This window comes from Rhinolophus sinicus, chromosome 4 (genome assembly GCF_057876585.1).
Source record: "Rhinolophus sinicus isolate RSI-liver-muscle chromosome 4, RSI-T2T, whole genome shotgun sequence".
NCBI lineage: Eukaryota > Metazoa > Chordata > Mammalia > Chiroptera > Rhinolophidae > Rhinolophus > Rhinolophus sinicus.
This window is the reverse complement of record NC_142504.1, coordinates 61,295,888-61,316,149: the sequence shown is the minus strand read 5'-3', so window position 1 is coordinate 61,316,149 and position 20,262 is coordinate 61,295,888. Positions and strand designations below refer to the sequence as shown.

Sequence of the window (20,262 nt, the reverse complement as noted above, 5' to 3'; positions counted from 1 at the left end):
TCCACGCAGCTCCAAGCCCTGTGTGGAGACAGACACACGTGTGTCAGAATCCAGTGGTGTGCATGCCAGTGAGGGCACACTGAGGAGGGTCCTGCAGTCAGGGAAGACGACTCAAAGCTTTGCCCTGTGAGTGGCAGAGTGAGACCAGAGAGGAGGAACTGATGCAGACAGGAGGAGCCCCTTGGTCCCCCGGCCATGTTCTGGGTGCTTCGGCATGGTGTAGCTGTACCTGGGGAGAAGTGGGAGTGAGGTCAAGAGGCCGGGGGGCCACCAAAGGCCTGACACAACACCCTCACCCAGCTTCTGAGGTGCTGGGGACACAACCTGTCCTCTTAGGGCATTCGGGCTAGTGGCACAGTGACTTCAACCACACAGCTAAACGGATGACAAATGGCAGTCACAGGATGTGTGGGGGCCACTCAAGGGCCATGGAACTATAGTGGGGCAGCGAGTCTGAAGTAAGGCTTAGACCTGATTGCTGGCTTTGTTTGTTGGATGGTGAGCATGAGCAAGCTGTTGGCTCTCTCTAAGCCACTGTTGCTTCATTTAAGATAAACTAAAGAAGAGTGTAGTTCCCACCTTATAGGCTAATGCTTAGCACAGGGTCCAGTGAGCTGTAATCGCCCAAGAAATGGGTTTTTAAACTGACTTGGTATTTTAGAAACCTGTAGCCTGCTTTATGTTCTAGAAAAACCACTGATTGCAGTGGAGAGGATGAGCTGGAGGTAAGGAAGAATTTAAGTGGCTGTTGTAATAACAATAGGGACAAGGGGATGGACTGGGCACTTCTGGGAGATAAAACCTGGGACAGCTTTGTTATGGCATGCAGGTAGAAGTGGGCCATGGGGGAAGTGGGCTAAGAGGGGGCAAGAAGCAGAAGTTGTTTGGGTTTGAAACAGTTTTAGACTTTTTGGAAAGGTGAGTGTGTTTTCAGTGGAAAAAGTAGAATGGAGAAGGTCTAAGTGAGAAAGGCCAGTAGAAGAGACCATCAGGTGCAGGGGTGAGAAGGAATCATTGACTGGCCCTGCAGAAGGACCCCTTCTCTAGGCAGAGGCAGGGATATGTGAAGCTAGGGATACCAAGGGTCTTCTGTACCCTCAGGGCACTGATGGCTCAAGAGGGGCACAAGGAGATAGACCCTGACACTGCAGGGAGTGACCTGGGGGAAGGAAGTTGGGAGGGCAAGGGAAAGGCCATGGTGGGGGCTCCAGGAGAGCTGGGCCTCAGAAGGTCTGAGCACTAGAGGCGAGAGGAGGACTTCCTAGAAGGATCATCTTGGCCAGTTGGAAAGCCTATAGGAGTCTGCTCTGGGACCCACCCAGAACTGGAAGAAGGGAGGAGCAGAGGAGGCAGATGACAGACAGGTATGGCCTCTATAAACCTGAGCCAGAGGCCCCAAGGGAGCATCTGTGGGGGATAGAAGGCCCCTGGGGATGGAGGGTGGTTGGAGGCAGGGACAGCAGTGAGGGGCATCTAGAGGCACCCAGGGAAGGGTACATTAGGTCACCATAAATGGAGAGGATGAGTTTCTGAGCTGTTTGGGAGTTGGAATGGATACAGCTTCAGTTTTTACTTTCATCGGAGAGAGAGAGGGCTGATGTAGTAAGAAGGTAAGAGAATGGAGGTGAGGGGAAAACATCTACAATGAAGACAGGAAGAGACATGTAGAAAGACTCCAGGTGGTGATGCTACTCTCCAAGATAGGAACTAGGGAGGGGAAAGTGGGTCCTTGGTGATAGATGCTGGATTCCTTTGAGAACATAGTGTGTCAGTGTAACATGGGAAGCTTGGATGGAAGTCTCCAGCGGCCTTGAGCTCCAGAGGGTGAATTGTGGAAATGGGCCGAGGGCTTGGCAGTTGGTTGAGGAGAAGTTCAAGGGTTGGCAGGAATAATTGATAAGCTATCCCAAGGGTCTGTGCAGCAAAGAAAAGGAGCAAAGGGCCTTTGTATCCCAAAGGGGTGGGGCACAGTGTAGCAGCCTAGAAATGGAAGGGTGCCCAATGTGTGGTGCCTGGTGGTGAGAGCGACCCCTGCTTCTCAGATCAGGAACTGGGCTTTGGTCCAAGGGCAGCTCTTTACCTCTGTCCTCAGGGGCCTGACCACATGTGATGCTGTAGCACAAGGAGGAGGCATGTGTTTTTATTCATGGCTAATACTTTGTCTTTTTCTGATGTTCTTATCACTACTCTCATCACGAAACATGTTATTACCGCCAAAGAGGTAGAACTCTGGTTCACGGGCAGTATGGCTGGCAAGAGGGGTGCACAATACTGCATGCCCAGAGGTCATCATGGTATTGGCGCAGCCTGTCAGCCTTTTTGTGGCCCTCATTCCCCAACATCTGTGTCATGCCCCTGGTGACTGGTCTGCCACAGGGCCTGTTGTCTGAATGGACAGAGCAATGCTTGGAGTCAGGTGGTCTCTGCTCACCTGTGCCCGCCTGTGGCCATCACGCCCAGGTTCAGGGCTGTTGGTGAGGCAGGATGTGGATGCCCTTTGTGTAGGCAGAGCAGCATTCAGCCCATTTCCTGAGTATCCCTGACACTGCCAGACCAGAGGCCTCACTGGTGATGAGTCCGGAGCAGCTCTGCATGGTAGGACTCTTCTCACCATCTGACCCTTGACCACAAAATGAAAGTGGCAAAATCAGAGCCTTGCCCCAGGTTTGTCAGACCCCAAAATCTGTGTTCTCCCTGCTGGCCCACACAGCGCCATGCTCAGTGATCTGCTGACTCCTTGGAGAAGGGATGCCATGATTGGCACCTTAAAATTCCTGGGGAAGGAGGCTCCAACGAGGCCTTGGCAAGCTCTGAACTGGGACTGGAATGACATGGAAGGTTAGGTTATAGGGAGAGGGACATGTTCAGATGCGGTCCCACCATCAAGCCCACACCTGGGGTCCCAGCCTCCAAAGCCTCCTTGTCTTAGCTCTGCTCCACCAAGTGCCCCCAGTAACCCCAGCCTCCCTTCCTCAGCTCTCCTCCCTGCTCACCCTACCCCCGCCCTGCCGTCATGTCCCACATTGGCCGCTAGCTTGTTAGTGAGAATGGCCTTCACAATATACACTGTCATACACGTTCCTATCTGGTCTTCATCTGCCTCAGGGCAGGCAGTGTCCCCAGGGTGCAGATGACGAAAATAAGGGCCAGAGAGGTAAGTGACATCCTAAGCGATGCATGTAAGGCCTTCTGATTTGGGAGCTATTAACCACTTCAAAGCCACAAAGACCATTAAGTATTGATCATGGTAGTAGACGCCCCCAGACAGGGGGACAGGACTTATCTCAGTCCCTGGAAAGTTCACAGCACGCTATAGATACATTTTTTTTGAAGAGCAGTTGTTCACAAGACTGAATGTTTTTAAAAATTCGAGCAGTTTCTTATGCAGTATAAACAAGGTTACCAGGGCCTGATGGAACTGTGCTTGGATAGAATGCAACTGCTTTCTTGAGTAGTTTGACTTCAGTCTTAGCCCTGCCCTGCTTCAGAGAAATCCTTTTATTTGGCAATCTGTGCTCTCCCTGTCCTCTCTCATTCAGAGCCGTTTTGCAGGCAAATGGGTGAAATTTCTTCCAGTTGACATTTGCCTGCCATCCTATCTCTTCATTTGTTCCTGATAAATCCCTGAGGAGAGAATCCGCTGCAGCCCCAGAGGTGGTGCTAGTGTGGAGGGGATGGATTTCACCATGGCCCAGTTTCTCCTGATCTGGGAGCCCACTGGGTGTTTGATGGGGTTTGCCCTGAAAATGCACAGGTGCCCTTGTCCAGGGACCTGGAACCAAAGGAGGAGGGGACAGTGGGAGAAGAACAAGTTATGAAGAGACTGCTCTGCCCATTTACAACCTGCAAAGTGAGGGTCAGTGTCTCTGCGTAGGTTTGGAGAGGGCGAGGCTTCACGGGGTCAGGGCTGTGGCTCCAGGACAACTCAACCACATGGACCCCACCTGTCGTGTTCCAGGACACCGCTCCACATAGACCTGTAAGCCTTGTACAGACCTGCAGCTCAGAAAAGCTCTGCCCTTGCTGAGCCTGGCACTTCCCCACCAAGGAGGCCTGCTGTGCCTGCCAGCTACCAGGCTACTGCCAGGGACAGGCCCTCCTGAGGGTCACCTGGCGGTGGGGTGCTGCTTCAAGGGAGAGCAAAGGAAGGTGCAATAAAACCTGTGCCCTTGGGCACTCCTGCTCCAGGGGCAGTGCCCGGGGAGCAAGAGCAGAGTAGGGCTGGTGTGAAAGACAACAGAAGTGCCAGGAGAGAGCCCACGGAAAGACACGGCCTCACAGGCTGCACCCTGCCAAGGACAGGTCTGAAATGGGAAAGGAGAGGCCTGTGCCTCCCCAAAAGGGAGAACCAGAGATTTAAAAAAGAGAGGGAGGCAGTGGGATGGAGGGCAGAAAGCAAAGATCTATGACTTCACGGCTTTCCCAAGGGAGAACATCAGAACAGTTGGAACTGAAGTGGCAAGCACAGTTGGAGGGAGAACTCGCCTGAGATGGAATCCCATCCAAAGGCTGGCTGTCCTCAAGAAAAATCCATTTCAAAAGGCCCACAAGCGTGTCAAGGTTTCTATGTACAAAAATGGAGAGACATTTTACAAGCAAGCATTGGAGGAATCGGGTGCTCAACCCCCTGTACCCCAGTTGTGATCTGCCCCAGATGACTCTGTAGAACCCAATGAGAGCATCCCCTGAATCTGAGGAACCCATCCATCTCCCTAGAAGAGACACCAGGTGTCTGCCTTAAATAGGAAATCTAACACCTCATCTGTTCTTTGTGGGCAAGAGCCAAAACTGTGACCCCAAGGACAGGAACGGCCTCTTCCCCGTGGTCACATCCTCAGAATCTGATGGAATCCCGTTTCCTGGGAGAGCCTGGCCAGCAGAGCTTCCTCGGCCTTCTGTTCCCCTCCTTTTGGGGAATGGGAAGGCTGTTCCTCCTGGCACATCCTTTACCTTACGAGTCTCAAACCTTTGCATTGGTGTGGTGTGGCACTCATCCCTCCTACTTTTTTAGTTTATAAACTCTCATTTTTGTTCAAGCCCTAGGTCTGAGTCTTATTGGTCTTAGCTCTAAACATATTCATTTCACTCCCCTTGTTAGTGATGGTTTTAGGGGTGGGCATATTCCCCAGTTTTGGCCAGTGGGAAAAGGAGAAAGCTGATGTTTGTGAGATAGCAGGTCTGAGATGACAGCCACCATGCAGGGATGGTTCAGGGGAAGGAGGGGGATCCAGGCTGGTGTGGCATCATTGATGGCACAGCAGCACTGGAAGTGCCACCAGCAGACTTAGAGTGAGACAGTAAGTCCTGGGTGTCTTACTTACTTAAGCTGCTGAGTATGGTGTTCCTTGCTGTTCGTAACTGATGAATTCGGTACCTTTGAGTCATCTTAAAAAATGGTGGTGCTGCTCTGTTCCAGCATCTATTGCATGGCTAGATTTTTAAAAAACAGAGATCCTTGGCCGGGACAGTTATTCACCTACAAGTCTCCCGTGTGACGAGCACAGCTGCATAAAACACAGAGTGATCCTTTCATTGCTGAGAACCTTGGGGAGTGGTTTTCTGCATTTGTTTACAACTCCCACTGAATGCCCTGAGCCATGGGTGGTGTTAATTCTGAAAGTCTGCATCAGGTGTTTTGATTCTATCTATGGCTGTGAAGGTTCCTGTGTGGACCTGGCCTGAAAACCAAGTCAGAAAACCAATCTGTGGAAACAGTGCAAGCCAAACCATGTAAAAAAGTATATCCTACCTCCTCCACTTCCTCGGTGTGACCTTAGGCAAGTTACCTAACTTCTCTGTGCCCCAGTGTCCTGATTTGTAACAGGATAATAAATAATCGTGTACTCTGCACAGAGCTGTTAGGAGTAGGTAAGTAGGGTGGGGCCTGGCATAAAGGCAGCATTGTAGCATGAGTGTGTGTGTGTGTGTGTGTGTGTGTGTGTGTGTGTGTGTGTAAGAGAAAGAGAGAGAGAGAGAGAGAGAGAGGAGGGAGGGGCAATGGGAGAAGAGGAGGGAGAAGACACACCAAAGAGGAGCCCAAGGACACTGGTGACTGACTTCAGCATAATCTGTTTTCACTTTTTTGTTTTTGTTTCATATTTTGAAAAAGAAAAAATTCAATTTTTGTAGGTTCTAAATCGCCTTTGATAAAGAAAGAAAAAATAATAAAGTACCCCCAAAATACTGCAGTGGTTATCTTTAGGAAGTGAGATTCTGAAGTTTTTTGTTTCAGTATTCCAATTTTTCTGATTGGGCAAGTATTAGTTTTGAAATCAGAAAAACAACTTTGTGTGAGAAAGTAGCTGCGATGTGTATGACGCAATCAGGTGTATATCAGGTGTATACCTTAGGTGGGAATTGCCTGGGATGCTGTAAGCATTGGCACGGGGTCTTCCGGATGGCTACCTGGGCCCTGTCCTGAGGGCAAGAGCCCAGTCCCGCTTCCTACCGCATCTTCTGCTGTTGACCTCAGCCCCCACAGCACTCTACCCCCTTCCATGCTCTGGTTCTCTTTGAGGCAGACCTGGATGCTGACAGCTGGCCAGCGCTGAGCCCACTGCCTGAGCCATGGTGTTGAGTCCCTGCCCACTGGGACCAAGCCCCAGGCCTGCCTGCTCTCTGTCCTGCAGGCCCCGAATGCTGGAGCCCGTGTGCTCAGGGCTGCAGGCCCAGATCCTCCGCTGCTACCGTGACCACCTGCATGAGGTGCTCCTGTGCTCGGACCTGGTCAAGGCTTACCAGCACTGCGTGAGCACTGCCCACAAGGTAAAGACTCTGGTGCTGGGCTGCGGGGGCCATGGGGGGCAGGTACTGTAAGTGCTGACAACATTCTGCCATCTTTGTCTGCTACATCAGACAGGCTAACCTCGAGGCCTCTGCCTTTTGCACACTGAGGGACTCTTAGGCCTTGGATTTCCTCAGTCACCTCCTGGTTCAGATGTCCTGCCCGCTGTTGCTATCAGTGTTCTAAGGGCTAGGAAAAGGGGGACGTTTGGGTGCTGGGCCCCACTAGGCTGGGTCTGGGAGCAGCACTGGATCAAGTCAGGCCCCACCTTCAAGGGGCCAGCCACCCAGTTAAGGGCATACATGTGCCACCTACTTCTTACCTTTTAGCAGTTGGAGATGGGATCATGAAGGAGGGCCCATGGTACAGGGCAGGGTCACAGAAAATGCAGGGGTAGCCCTATGGGAGGGGAAGAGCCTTGGGGTCCAGAGGTGGAAGAATGGGTGCAGCCTGCCTGAGAGGGTGAGGGGGCTGAGGGGACCTCACCGCCCACCCCACTCCTGTGCTGGTCTGAAGGGGCATGCAGGGCCCAGCTCTTAGTGAATGGGAAGGGGTCACGGTGGGCTCAGGTCTCAGGAGCTGCTGCTGTCCTAGACCTCTGAGACTGGCAGCTACCCTTCCCTGAGATGTGGTCCCAAGACCGTGCCCTCCCAGCCAGCTCCTGTTCCCCTCCTCCTACCTCCCCCAATTCCTGTTCCTCTTCTAGATCATTCCATCCCCCTTCCAGGCCCAGCAGTACTCTGCTTCAGGCTGGACCAGGCCCCTCCCAACCCTGCCACAGCACTTTACCACCTAGAGGCGAGTCCTTCACTCTAGGAGCACCTTGACTTGGACTCACCAGAAGGCTGATGTGTTTCTTAAAAGAGCCATGAGATGGGGTCTTCTTCCCATGGAAAAGTCTCTTTTGCCCAAGTAGGAGATAAGGTACTGTGGTACTGGTAGTGGAAAGGCTAAGGTTAGAGGTCAAGAGGCCCTCAGACCTGGTCTGGCAGAGTCTGTCTGCTGCTCAACAGCCTGGCCTCGCCATTCTGTTAGCCAAGTCAAGGCTCTTCCCAGCTCACACCTGCCCTGGGCCAGGTACAGCCCTCATGGAAAGCCGTTTGCTCAACTTCAAGTTAAGTGGAAAAGACACTGCCAACCATCGCTGTAGAACTATAGATGGAAGGTGCTGGGAGCTAAGCCGGCTCACTGGACCACTCCTGGTGGGCCATGGAACAGGCGGCTTTCCCATGTCCCTACGCATCTGCCGAGGTCTTTGTGAAAGCTTGCATAGAACACCTTTCCCGACAGGATCGGTGGCCCCTTCCAAGCCCCTGATCACCACACACCTAACTTTGTTTTACCAAGTGAAAGACGTGCCAAGGGAGCTAAAACCCCCTTGGCCTTCTCGCAGAGCCTCGACTTTGTCCTCTCTCTCTCCATCCAGGCCCCACATCTGTGGCACTTGTCAGTCCCTCGCCCAACAGAGTACATCTTTAACAAACAAGCTCACCAATGTAGTTTCATTGCACCATATGATCACAAAGGAAGGCAGATTGCATGTAACTCCTGTGTACTCTCTATTGCTCCAGCATACCCGAGAGAGACTCTGGGGCACTGCCAGGCCTGCCTCCCTCCTTCCATGCCCTCCCACCCTCCCCTCAAGAAAGAATGTTCGACCTGACTCCCAAAGAGCCTCAGAGCCAGACCCTCAGATTGCACCTTGTGTGTGAGGGGCAGCCAGTGCCAGAGAAACTCCGCTGCCACCTCCCAGCCTCCGCCACAGAAGGCTCCCAGCAGAACCAGGGATGGGAATTCAAGGATCCCACATCTCTGTCAGCAGGGACTTGGCACAAGACAGAGGCCCATCTGTCAGGAGTTGTGCAGGAGGCACCTCCCAGAGCCTGGGCAAGCTCTAACCCCTGTGCAGCACCTTCTGAGCCCAGGGACGTGTGCATGTGTTTGGATATGGACAGCAAGCAATAGCCTGAGTATGAGGAAATTCTGAGAACAGAAGAGAGACCTCAGTGGGGGGTGAAGAGAATTGGGCTGAGACCTATCTATCCACAGGGGCAGGGAGGTCTGACGAGCGGAAGGTCCATGTTAGCTGGTCCCTACAGACACATGTTAAGGGGGCACTGGGCGTGGAGGTAAATAGGCCCAGTCCCGCGTCTCAGGACCAGCCACAGAGGACCATTTCCAGTAAATAGTCACACTCCTGGGCAGCCCAAGAGCCTGGGCCCTCCTGGAGCTAAGGCCTGGGTGTGCACGGGGTTCCAGGCAAAAAAGGGCCCTGACTGAACTCTGACCTGTTCTCCTTTGTAGGGTTGAGGAGCAGCCATCATTCTTGGCCCTGGCAGTGACTTAGAGCCCTGAAGAAGGACCAATTATGGGACCATAGCCCACAGACCCCCGAACCACAGCCATTTCCTGCCGGGTGCCCAGGATGCCCCTGTGCTTGGGGCCGCCATGTTCTTAAGAAAGGGAGGATGTGCTACTGTCCAAAAACAAATAAAGCAACTGTCTTTGTTTTCGGTCATTCCCTTGGCTAGCAGGCAATCACTGCTACCTCTTCTGTGTAGCCCTGTGCTGGGCCTGGTGACATAGGCTGATGAGACAGGCTGCACACCTTCTGAGCACCCAGCCTAGCAGCGGAGATGGGTGGGAACCCATAATTCTGCTGCAGCCACAGACGCAGGTATGAGATGAAATGAGGGGAAAGCCGTTCTTTCTAGGGACAGAGCTGGGAGAATAGGCCAGCTTCCTGCCAGAGGCTCTGCCTAAACTCCAATTTGAAAGCTGAGTGGATGACTGATGGGCAAGCCAGACATGGTTAGAGTAGGATTCCAGACACAGACTGTGGACAGCTGGCCATTTGCAGAGAGCACAGTGGGGACCAGGCAGGGAAGAGGGTGGATGCCAGGCCGAGGTACTGGGGGGTCTCTAGCAGGGAGCAGCATGGTCCAATTCCTCTGATGACACACATGCTCCTGGGGAGGATGGGCTCAACTGGTGCAGGACACCTGAGGGCATGATAAATGGGAGGCTGATGGGGTGGGCCAGGGAATAGACTAGGCCGGCTCAGGAGCTAAAATTGGCAAGACTTGGTTTGAGTGGGAGAGGGGAGGATCAAGGATGATTTCTAAATTTCTGGCATGCGTGCTGATAATTCTGTGGACTGAAATGAAGGACACGGGATTGAGAGGGGCAGATCACAGCTGGATTTGAGATGTGCTCTGCTCATTTGGTGTCCAAACACTGGCCGGCTTGTCTTGTCCTTGACTTTGGCCTGACTCTCCAGCTAAGGTGCTTTGAGCACCTCAGGCTGCACTCTCGCCTGGCCGAGCGCTAAGGCAGCAAGAGGAATTTGGGGCAGAGGTTCTGATCTGCTGTTGACCTTGGATTTCCTGCTAAAGTTCATTTGGAGCCCCAAGCCATCTGGAGCTAAGAGCCTGCGATCTTGACTCAGGCTTTGCAACCCAAACATCTCTGCTTATCCCCAGATGCTCACATGCAAAGCTCAAGTGGGGGTTGAGGCTTGGCAGTGCCCAGTTGTCTGGGCAGGTAGCACAAGGCAGTTTTATTCAGCCAGGCTGCATATTGGCTAAAAGGAAAGTAGCTTTGGGAGATGCCTTCTCTAGAAGTTCTGGGTTAGCTTACCAAAACAAACAAGGACACGTTCAGAAAACACGTAGAAGTGAGCAGCCAGGGTAGGTGTCAGGGTGCCCTGGCCTGATCCTCCTCCCAACATTCACCTGGCAGGCCAGGGAGGGGCTGGCCCCCTGTAAGGTCAGCCTGGTGGGGTCACAGGCCACCTGGCTGATAGAACTTAAGTGATATCAGAACCATTGTCCAGCCAGAAACTGCTGATGCCCTTCTTTTCTGCTAACCTCTGAAGCCTCTGGTGTCTGGGGCTTTGTCCAACTTCCAAGTCTCACAGGAAAAACTCTCAAACTCCATCCTCCTACCCAGGAGTCAGTTGGGGGCAGCTGTGCGTGCACACAGGTCTGCATGCACCTGTCTACCTGTGCGTGTGTATATAGGTGCTTTTGTGTGTGTGTGTGTGCTCATATGTACATATGTACTTGTGTTTGTGCACAAACAACCAGCCATGTTTACCACCTACTAATGCTCCTGGCCTCTCTCTACTTGGATACCAGCCTATTTCCCTGACTCCCCTAGAGTCAGAACCAGGTTTCCCTTGCCTGATCTCCATCCCTCCCCTACTGGGGACTTTAAGGTGTACGTGTCCATTGTGTTGGAGTGTCAGTGTGGCAGGGGAATGTGTGCATGTGCTCAGGTACAGACTGCCTATGTGTGTGCATCTGTGCATGGCCTGCCTATGTGTGGACCTGCACCTCTAGTCCTTCCACATGGCCATATCTGATAGGAAGTCAGGCCTGAGAGAGCGTTGCATGGGTGAGGGCTATGTCCAGCGGGGTATGCACCTAGAGGCAGGTATTTCTGGGCTTACGTACCAGCTGCATGACTATAGAAAGGGATTGTTAATTCCTATCCCACCCAGTTGGGGGAATTAAATATGATGATGCTGGCTGTGACATCCAGAGTGCAACCAGGAAACCAGAAAGCACTGATTATTTAAACAGAGGCGATTGAATGCAGAGTTAATCACAAAGGAGATGGAGGGCTGAAACCCCAAATAGGATGGGATGGTAACCCAGAAATTAGTGACAGTGGGAAGCTCCCATCGCCCCAGGGCTAAAGAGGCAGGATTGCCCAGTGGAAGCTGGCACCACAAAGGCCCTGCTCAGGGTAGCTGGAGTCACCAAGGGGACACAGCTACTGTGAAAGGTGCTACCTGTGGGCTCTCCCCTCCTACCTCCCTCCAAACTCCCTTCCATCATGCCTCCCATTGGCTGAAGCTGTCGGGGACTGGAGGGCAAGGCAGCCTGTAGCTGCCCCTTGTGTGAAGGAGTGGTGCAGAGGCCCAGGCCTGAAAGCAGGCTAGCAGGAAGCACTTCAGCATGACCTTCGTGGTGTGCTGGGCAGGCATGTGTGCCTGTGCTCGGGTGGACCTGAGTAGTGGTAGCAGTGGCAGTGTGTACACACATCTGTGTGCACTTCAGCTTGTATTGGCACACGACGGCCAGCTTGCAGGGAATAGTCCCAGTCATCAATCAGTCCCATCAGACACTTACCGCATGCCAGGTCCTCTCCTACACCTTTTGTAAATACTAACTCAGTTAGTCTTACACAGCCCTATGGGGTGGTTATTGCTGTTACTGCTCCACTGTACAGATAAGGAAACCATGGCACAGAGAATGGGAGTAACTAGCCTCAGATTGCACAGTGCTTAGTTCTGATGCTGCGTCTCCTGTTGGAAGTGGGATTCTGGCTGCATGCTGGGCCAGGCCCAGGGATATCCAGAGTCTTGGTTCTGCCCTGCTCCAGTGACCCAGCTGAGGGGGCCAATCCTGCACCCTTTCCCCTCGCCCAGCTCCCCAGATGGGGAGTGTGGCCCTTGGCAGAAGAGATGGCTAGAGTTCATTACTTCCAACATCATTACTGACCTGGAGAGGCCCAGTGATGCCAAGGCAGGGTCTGAGCCCTGGGGCATGACCTCCTATGAGGTACCAGTCCTACCCACTGGGAGATAGGGGCCCTGCTTCAGACACTGTGTGCCCAATGCAGACATGGCCTCACATATGCTGAATCATTGCAGGTAGCTGGGGTGGGGGCAAGAGCAGGGCGTGGAGGAAATGTCCAATGTGCAATGGACATGGGAGGGAGGAGTGTCATTGTAGATGTGGAGAGGACCCTGCACTCCGGCCACTGCTGGGGGAGGTGACTCACTGTGACCTCTCAGGAGGACAGGTTTGGTGAAATGCATCAAGAGCCTTTTGAAGTATGCAAACTCACAAAGAAAAAACAAAGAAACGACCCCGACCCCCACCCCTCCCACAAATCCATCTGTATGTTGTTTACAAGAGACATCACCTTGGGCCGGCCCGGTGGCTCAAGCGGTTAGAGCTCCATGCTCCTAACTCCAAAGGCTGCCGGTTCGATTCCCACATGGCCCAGTGGGCTCTCAACCACAAGGTTGCCAGTTCAACTCCTCCAGTCCCGCAAGGGATGGTGGGCTCCGCCCCCTGCAACTAAGATTGAACACGGCACCTTGAGCTGAGCTGCTGCTGAGCTCCCAGATGGCTCAGTTGGTTGGAGTGCATCCTCTCAACCACAAGGTTGCCAGTTCGACTCCCGCAAGGGATGGTGGGCAGCGCCCCCAGCAACTAAAATTGAACATGGCACTTTGAGCTGAGCTGCCGCTGAGCTCCCGGATGGCTCAGTTGGCTGGAATGTGTCCTCTCAACCACAAGGGTGCCAGTTCGACTCCCGCAAGGGATGGTGGGCTGTGCCCCCTGCAACTAGAAAACGGCAACTGGACCTGGAGCTGAGCTGCGCCCTCCACAACTAACACTGAAAGGACAACAACTTGAAGCTGAACGGCACCCTCCACAACTAAGATTGAAAGGACAACTTGACTTGGGGAAAAAAAAAAAGGCCTGGAAGTACACACTGTTCCTCAATAAAGTGCTGTTCCCCTTCCCCAATAAAATCTTTAAAAAAAACAAAAGAGAGAGAGAAACATCACCTTAACGCTGAGGGCACAGGTTGCTTGAGGATAGAAGGATATAAAAAGATATACATGTAAACTCTGGGAAAGCTGGTCATGTTACTATCAGACAAGGTGGAAAAGACAAGGAGTGCTGTGAGCAACAGAGAAGCCGTTTCAAAGAGTAACAGGGACAACTTGCAGGGAGACTTAAAAATCCTTCTACATGTGCACCTGGCACAAGAGCAAAATACATGAAGCAAGACCAACAGAATAGAAAGGAGAAACGGCCAAATCCACAATCGTCATTGCAGCTTTGGGAACATGCATCGTCCGCCCAGTGATGGTGGTTCAATGGCTCAAAGGAAGTCAGAGTACGCAGGTCCTGTGTCCTGGGTGTTCATCCTGACCCTTGCTCAATCTCTGCAGTGCTCGCTCAGCAGCATGACATGGAGAATCAGAGTGCGGTGGACTCAGCTCCAACCCTGAGCTCAGCAGCAGTTTCTGAGCCTCTAAGCCTGTTTTCCTCATTTATAAAAGGGAGATAGTCACAGATGCTGTCTCCTATGGGGTGGTGACAACAGGTGTCCTTCACGTAGTGCTCATGAGGGTGAGTGCAGGAGGCTTGCCAGTCAGATCTCCTTCAGGGCTGGCAGTAGACAGCCCTTGACCCCAAGTTGTCTTCCTCTGGGACGTGCCTTTGCTGAGGAGCCACTTCACCAAAGTCATGCCCCAGGGGGCCAGGGCTACATCCAATTAGTGCTTGATGAGGGGGGTTGGATAAAGGACAGGCTCCTGTGCCCCAACTTGGAGCAACCTCGAAGGACATCCCAACCTGGAAGGGAGTCCCAACCCGAGATCTGGGCAGGGCTTCAGTGAAACTACTTGGCAGCCCAGCTTGTCCCCCACCCTCTGCTCTTTCCCCTTACCAATAACTGTTGACCCCAAGGACACCCCCTAATAAATGTCCTGCAAGCTCATCTCTGCCTCAGACTTGGCTTCTCTGTTATTGTTATTATATCCTTGGCACTATGAAAACTATGGCAACACGTGGTCCATGGTTTATAGTCTAGCAGGAGAGCTGATGTTGGAAGCCAGTTGTGATGAGGCCCCTGCAGAGAGGCCCTGGGAGCTGGCTCAGTGTGCCCAGGCTGTGGCGTCATAGAGGGCTTCTCAGAAGAGTTGAGGTTTATGCCGGGACCAGAGGACTTAGCCAAAGTTGGCCAAGTAAAGCGACTGCTTTGTTTATCATAGTGTTTATAATAATGGCAACATCCTGGAAACAACCTAAATGCCCAAGAATAGGGAATGTATTGAATAAAATGTGATACATCCATAAGATAGTTCTATAGGCACTAACAATAGTGACATGGAATATAGTTATTAACATGGAACTCCATGAACTCTATTTTTTTTTTTTTTTAAGATTTTATTGGGGAAGGGGAACAGGACTTTATTGGGGAACAGTGTGTACTTCCAGGATTTTTTTCTAAGTTGTTGTCCCTTCAGTCTTAGTTGTGGAGGGTGCCCTTCAGCTTCAAGTTGTTGTCCTTTAAGTCTTAGCTGTGGAGGGCGCAGCTCAGCTCCAGGTCCAGTTGCCGTTGCTAGTTGCAGGGTGCGCAGCCCACCATTCTTTGCGGGAGTCGAACCGGCAACCTTGTGTTTGAGAGGACGCGCTCCAACCAACTGAGCCATCCGGGAGGCAGCCCAGCTCAAGGTGCCATGTTCAATCTTAGTTGCAGGGGGCGGAGCCCACCATCCCTTGCGGGACTCGAGGAGTTGAACTGGCAACCTTGTGGTTGAGAGCCCACTGGGCCATGTGGGAATCGAACCGGCAGCCTTCGGAGTTAGGAGCATGGAGCTCTAACTGCCTGAGCCACCGGGCCAGCCCCATGCACTCTTATTTTAAGAAAATAAGTAGAATTCTCTGTATGGCCCATTCTTTGGAATGAAAACATATCACCTAGGCATATGGAAAAATACACACACACATAAAAAGTCCAAAGGGTTATACACCAACATCTTATTGTACTTTTCTCTAGGAAACAGGATTATGAGTGTGTTTTGGTGTGTGTGTGTGTGTGTGTGTGTGTGTGTGTGTGTGTGTAATAATGAACTGTATTTTATGTTCTAAAGTGACCTGAACATTTTTATAAACTAGCCCCCAGGCTCAATGCATCCTGAATGCCCTTGGCGGGTGCAGCCCTCCATAGCCTGGGCCCTGGGTCAGGGCGGCCCAGGGTCCTCTCTTCGTGAGGTCTATTGGCCCAGTGGTTGCCCCTTGGCAGAATGTGGATCTCCTCAAATAGAGCTTTTCCCTCCTACTAAGCAGGGGCAGCAAAGTTGGGAGGGGAATGAGGCAGGACCCAAAGTGTGCCAGGAGGGAGGGCCCTGGAGGCTTAGGTAATTGCAGAGGCAGGAGGCATCTCCTTAGTTATTCATCTTTTGCACGACAAATATTGGCATTGAATGCCTACTATGTGCAGTCATGGTTCTAGAACTGGAGATACAATGTTGAGTAAAACAGAGGGACCCTGCTCTCAGGAGCATGAAGACCATTAAGGGAGACAGACAAGATAAAATTAATGCTATCAGATGTTATGCAGTGGAGTAACACTGGGGGTCCTGGGAGCACTAGGGGTGCCGGTTGCCATTTCCTGTGAGGACAGGACACCTACACCCCCATTCCCTGGGGGTTTCCATTCCCAGACAAGGCAACTGGCAGCATCTCCCTGGCCCGTTAACCAGAGCAGCCAAATCCAAGTTGCTCTTAAGGAAAAACATTTCCACTTCATACCTGATAACCTGCCTCATTAAATTTAATGGGCCGGTTATTCCTGTTAAATAAACATCAACTAATTATGAAAAATATATTAGCTGAAGTTTTGACTGTGGAACAGATAAACCAATTACATGGTTATTCAGCCTCAAAACAGCAATGAAGTGGGGTACAGACCATGGCAGGTGGGGGTATGGGGGAGAGCTGGTGGAGCACCTGGAATTCAGAGAGTCCCCATCCCTCCACACTTCCTTTCCAGTGCTCAATGGGCCTGAAGAAAGTCAGTGACCCGGAGAGTAGGGCAGCCTGGAACCCAGATGGGCCAACTCAAGCCCCGCCTCAGTCAGGATCCCTTTAGCACAGGTGACAGAACCCTAGTTCAAAGGGACTTAAACAAAAAGAGTGTGTTGGCTCATGTAATTGAAGAGTCCAGAAGGAAGCCTCAGGCATGGCTGGATCTAGGAGCTTAAACAGTGATTGGGACCTGGTCCCTCTCTTTCCATGTCTTAGCTCTGTTCTCTGTGTCACCTTCATTCTTGGGCTCCATGAAGTGCCCCAGTGATTCATGCCTTATAGAGTTTCTCTTTCCCTCTAGTTCCAGCTTGGGGTTTACGGGCAGATAATAAATCATCTATAGCAGACAAAGTAATATCAGGAACGTCTCAGGGGAGGTCAATAAACATATGAAAAAATGCTCCATGTCCTTATGACTCATCAGGGAAATGCTAAACAAAACCACAAGGAAGTACCTTTGCACAGACACCACCGGATGCTGGTGAGCATGAGCAACTTCCAGGGCCCATGCACACTGCTGCTAGGAGTGCAGAATGATTCAACTACTTTGGAAATTGGTTTGGCAGTTTCTTATAAAGTTAAATATCCACCTACAGTCTGATGCAGCAAGTTTACTCCTGGGTCAATATCCAAGAAAATGAATACGCATGGCGTCTAGATGGTACATATAGGAATGTTCATACGGCTTTATTCATAACAGCCCAAACGTCCATGGACAGTAGAATGGGTAGGTTGTCATTTATTCATACAACAAAATACTACCTAGCAAAGTAAAAGAACAAACTAGAACTCTGGTAGTGACAAAGATGAATCTCATATCTCATGGAGAGAAGCCAGATAGAGAGGAGTCACGCTTGTCTTAACTTCCTAACAAATGGCCACAAACCAGTTGCTTGCAACCACACAGCCATGGGTCAGGAGCCCTGACACAGCTGAGCTGGTTCCCTCCTCAGGACTCGTGAGGCTGCAGTCAAGGCGTGGTCAGGCTGGGCTCCTCTCCCAAGTTCCCCTGGCCTTTGGCAGAACTCCTTTCCTTGTGACTGTAGGACGAAGGCCACCCCAGTCCCCAGTACCCGGCCACGTGACTCTCACAGGCCCTCCCTCAATACTTCTTCAAAGCCAGTGAAGTTGTCTGTCATGTGACCATGAGAGGTCCCTCACCTTTGCCCTAGCCTATCTGTTAGAAGCAAGTCATGGGGAGGGTTATACAAAAGTGTGACTTACTGGAGGGCAGTCCTGGAGGATTCCATTTCTATGAAGTTCAAGAGGGACAGAGGGAGGTATCTTGAGGTAGCTCTTGTGGAATGATCTCCAAAGATCTGTTGGTTAAGAGAAAAGAAGAAAAAAAAAGAAGGAGGTTCAGGGTAGGGTGTATAGTTTGTACCATTGAGAAAACAGAGAGGCAAGAATACCCATAGGTGTCTGCATTTGCTTGTAATAGGGTACCATGCCTCTGGGCTGAGGGACCAGTCAGAGGGAGCCTGGCTTCTTTGTGTATCCTTTTGTATACTACTTGGATTTTTCTTTTCTTTTTTTTAATTTGAGCATATATTTTAATAATTAAAAGGACTGTTTTAATTATTTAAAAAAAAAAACACCAAAAGTCCAGACCTCTTAGAAAGTAAATCGTTCTGGAGGCAGCAGCAGCTGCCACACATTGGGGTTGCCCCACCTGACCCCCCACCTTACGGTATGCCATAGAGAGGTGAGGGGTTAATCACATGACTCCAATAGGTCCAGTAAGCTGCCAGGATTGTCTTGGCCAACAGGTAGGGAGAACACCTGAGAATGCACACAGAGGAAGGTAGAGCCAAGAAATAGATGCCTGGTGACATTATTGGGCCTTGGATCCAGACATACCTGAAGCAAGATGTCCTTGGACCTTTCAGAGAAGCAAGTCAGTGAAAGTCCATTTGGATGAAGCAAACCTAGATTTTTGTCAAGGCTGGTCCTGTCTATTGTTTATGTCTAGTGTCTACTCTGATGGGCTGTTAAATATTTTAAATATCACCCCTGGTGTTTGTCCCTTGACCAAAAACACCCTGCCTGTCCTGGAGGGGGTTTCCCGTGAGTGGGACTTGAGCCAGGTGGTATGTGTTCAGGTCCCAGCCCCTCACTATCCCTATTTTACTGCCCCCTCCTTGTGGGGCCTGTGCCCGTGCCCTTGGGGCTGGTGCCCAAGATGGTGGGCTACATGGCTGGCCCTGGCCTTACCCAGTAAAGACACCGGAGAAATGGGCTGATCTCATCCACTCCTCATACATTCCTTGCCAGGCGCCCCGTGATACCTCTGCTTCCGACCTGGTGTACATGCAGGCTCAGAAATAGGGACATCTGATGCTGAAGTCCAGCGCCCATAAGCTCAGGGCTGCTCCTGACCAGGTGGGTGAGTGGCTGCTTCAGGGCAGCCTTCCCAGAAAAGGAGGAGCCTGTGCTGGGGCTGGCCAGGAAAGGTCAGCAGGGTGACCTCATGGGAACAGAGGGCTCATGGGGACAGAGGGAACAAGCATCACATGCAGAACTCATGGTAAATTAGGGAAATCACACAGACCCCTATGAGGAAGCATGGAGGAGGCAGAAAGAGGGTGTGGAAGGGCGACCAACACAGCCGGGGCTGCTGCAGAGGTCGGCTCGTGATAATCAGAGGCAAGGACTGCAGGGTGTTCAGCGTGGACCCTGGGCAACGTCACTTTACTTTTTCATGCCTCAGTTTCCTCATCTGTGAAAAGGGGACACCCTCCCCTGCCCAGTGATATTGAGGGTTGAACGAGGTGCCTCAGGGAGGACTCTATGCCTAGGGGGGTGCCCAGTGTTTTCTCTGGTGCTCACAGTGACCCTGGGAGCAGGTGCCATTCGCCTCATGATCCAGAAAAGGCACTGAAAGGAGGGGACATAACTGGAGTGGAGCCCAAGAGGGACTGAACCCCATGTTTCTTCCTCTGAAGACGGTACTCTTTCAAATGGGGCCATTCCCCCCAGGAGAGGGTTTTCCTGGAGGGGTGTCACAGAAGGGAACATGGGTAGTTCAAAAAGACTCCCCAGAAATTCCAACTTCCCTTTTTCATCTCCACTCCCACCCTTGAACCTGCCCACATCCATAGGGCAGGCAGTGCACGACCACAGAGAGGTATGTGTGGCGTGGGCACTGCCAGGAGGTTCTGAAAGAGCTCTTTGGAGATGGATCTGGGATTGAATGGCTGGGAGAGGGCATCTTCCAGCCAACACCTGAGACACTGTGAGGCAGAGACCAGCTTTCCCTGTTGTACCCTCTGAATCCCCCACAAAAACCATGACAGAGAATAAATGGTTGCTGTTTTAAGCCATTCAACGTTAGGGTGATTTGTTATGCAGCAACAGATCGCAACTACATCCCATAAGCCCTTATAGACTGTCTACCTTGTGTAGTCATTAAAAGAAAGATGAGGCCCCTGTCTTCATGAGGCATCCATTCTGAGAGTGATGGATAATAAAACAGCTTAGAAAAAAAAATCAGGGGAATTAGTGCTGTGATGAAATTAAATCAGGGGTTGTGAAGGGTGCATTTTACGTCAAGGAATCAGGAATTTCTCTGAAGAGGTAACATGAGCTCTGAGGCCTGGAGAAAGAGGAGACAAGTTCAGGAGAGTGGGGGGATGGGGCATCCTCAGGATTCCTGCTGCAGCCTCTGCTGTGGTGATGTCCTACTGGCCTGTGAGCTCTGTGAGGGGCCCAGGCAGAACCAGCCATTTGTCCAACCTGCCCCAGCCACAGAGGGCTAGGGGGCCGCAAGGGACAAGCTCTGCTCCCAGAGGTAGTGCCAGCAGCAGAGCTGGGCCTGTTGCAAAAGCAGCAGCCAAGGTATTTTTACCTCGA

General features: G+C 51.7%; 1 protein-coding gene across 1 annotated transcript in view; it reads left to right on the top strand.

Annotated features, from left to right (window-relative positions):
- CHCHD6 (coiled-coil-helix-coiled-coil-helix domain containing 6) overlaps positions 1-9,302 on the top strand; it is a 360,080-nt gene extending 350,778 nt beyond the window's left edge. Inside the window, exons 7-8 of the mRNA XM_074340468.1 lie at positions 6,630-6,765; positions 9,089-9,302. Of these exons, the coding sequence (XP_074196569.1) occupies positions 6,630-6,765; positions 9,089-9,094 (142 nt within the window). The 3' untranslated portion in view covers positions 9,095-9,302. The remainder of the gene's footprint in view (positions 1-6,629; positions 6,766-9,088) is intronic.
- Positions 9,303-20,262: the final 10,960 nt, after the last annotated feature.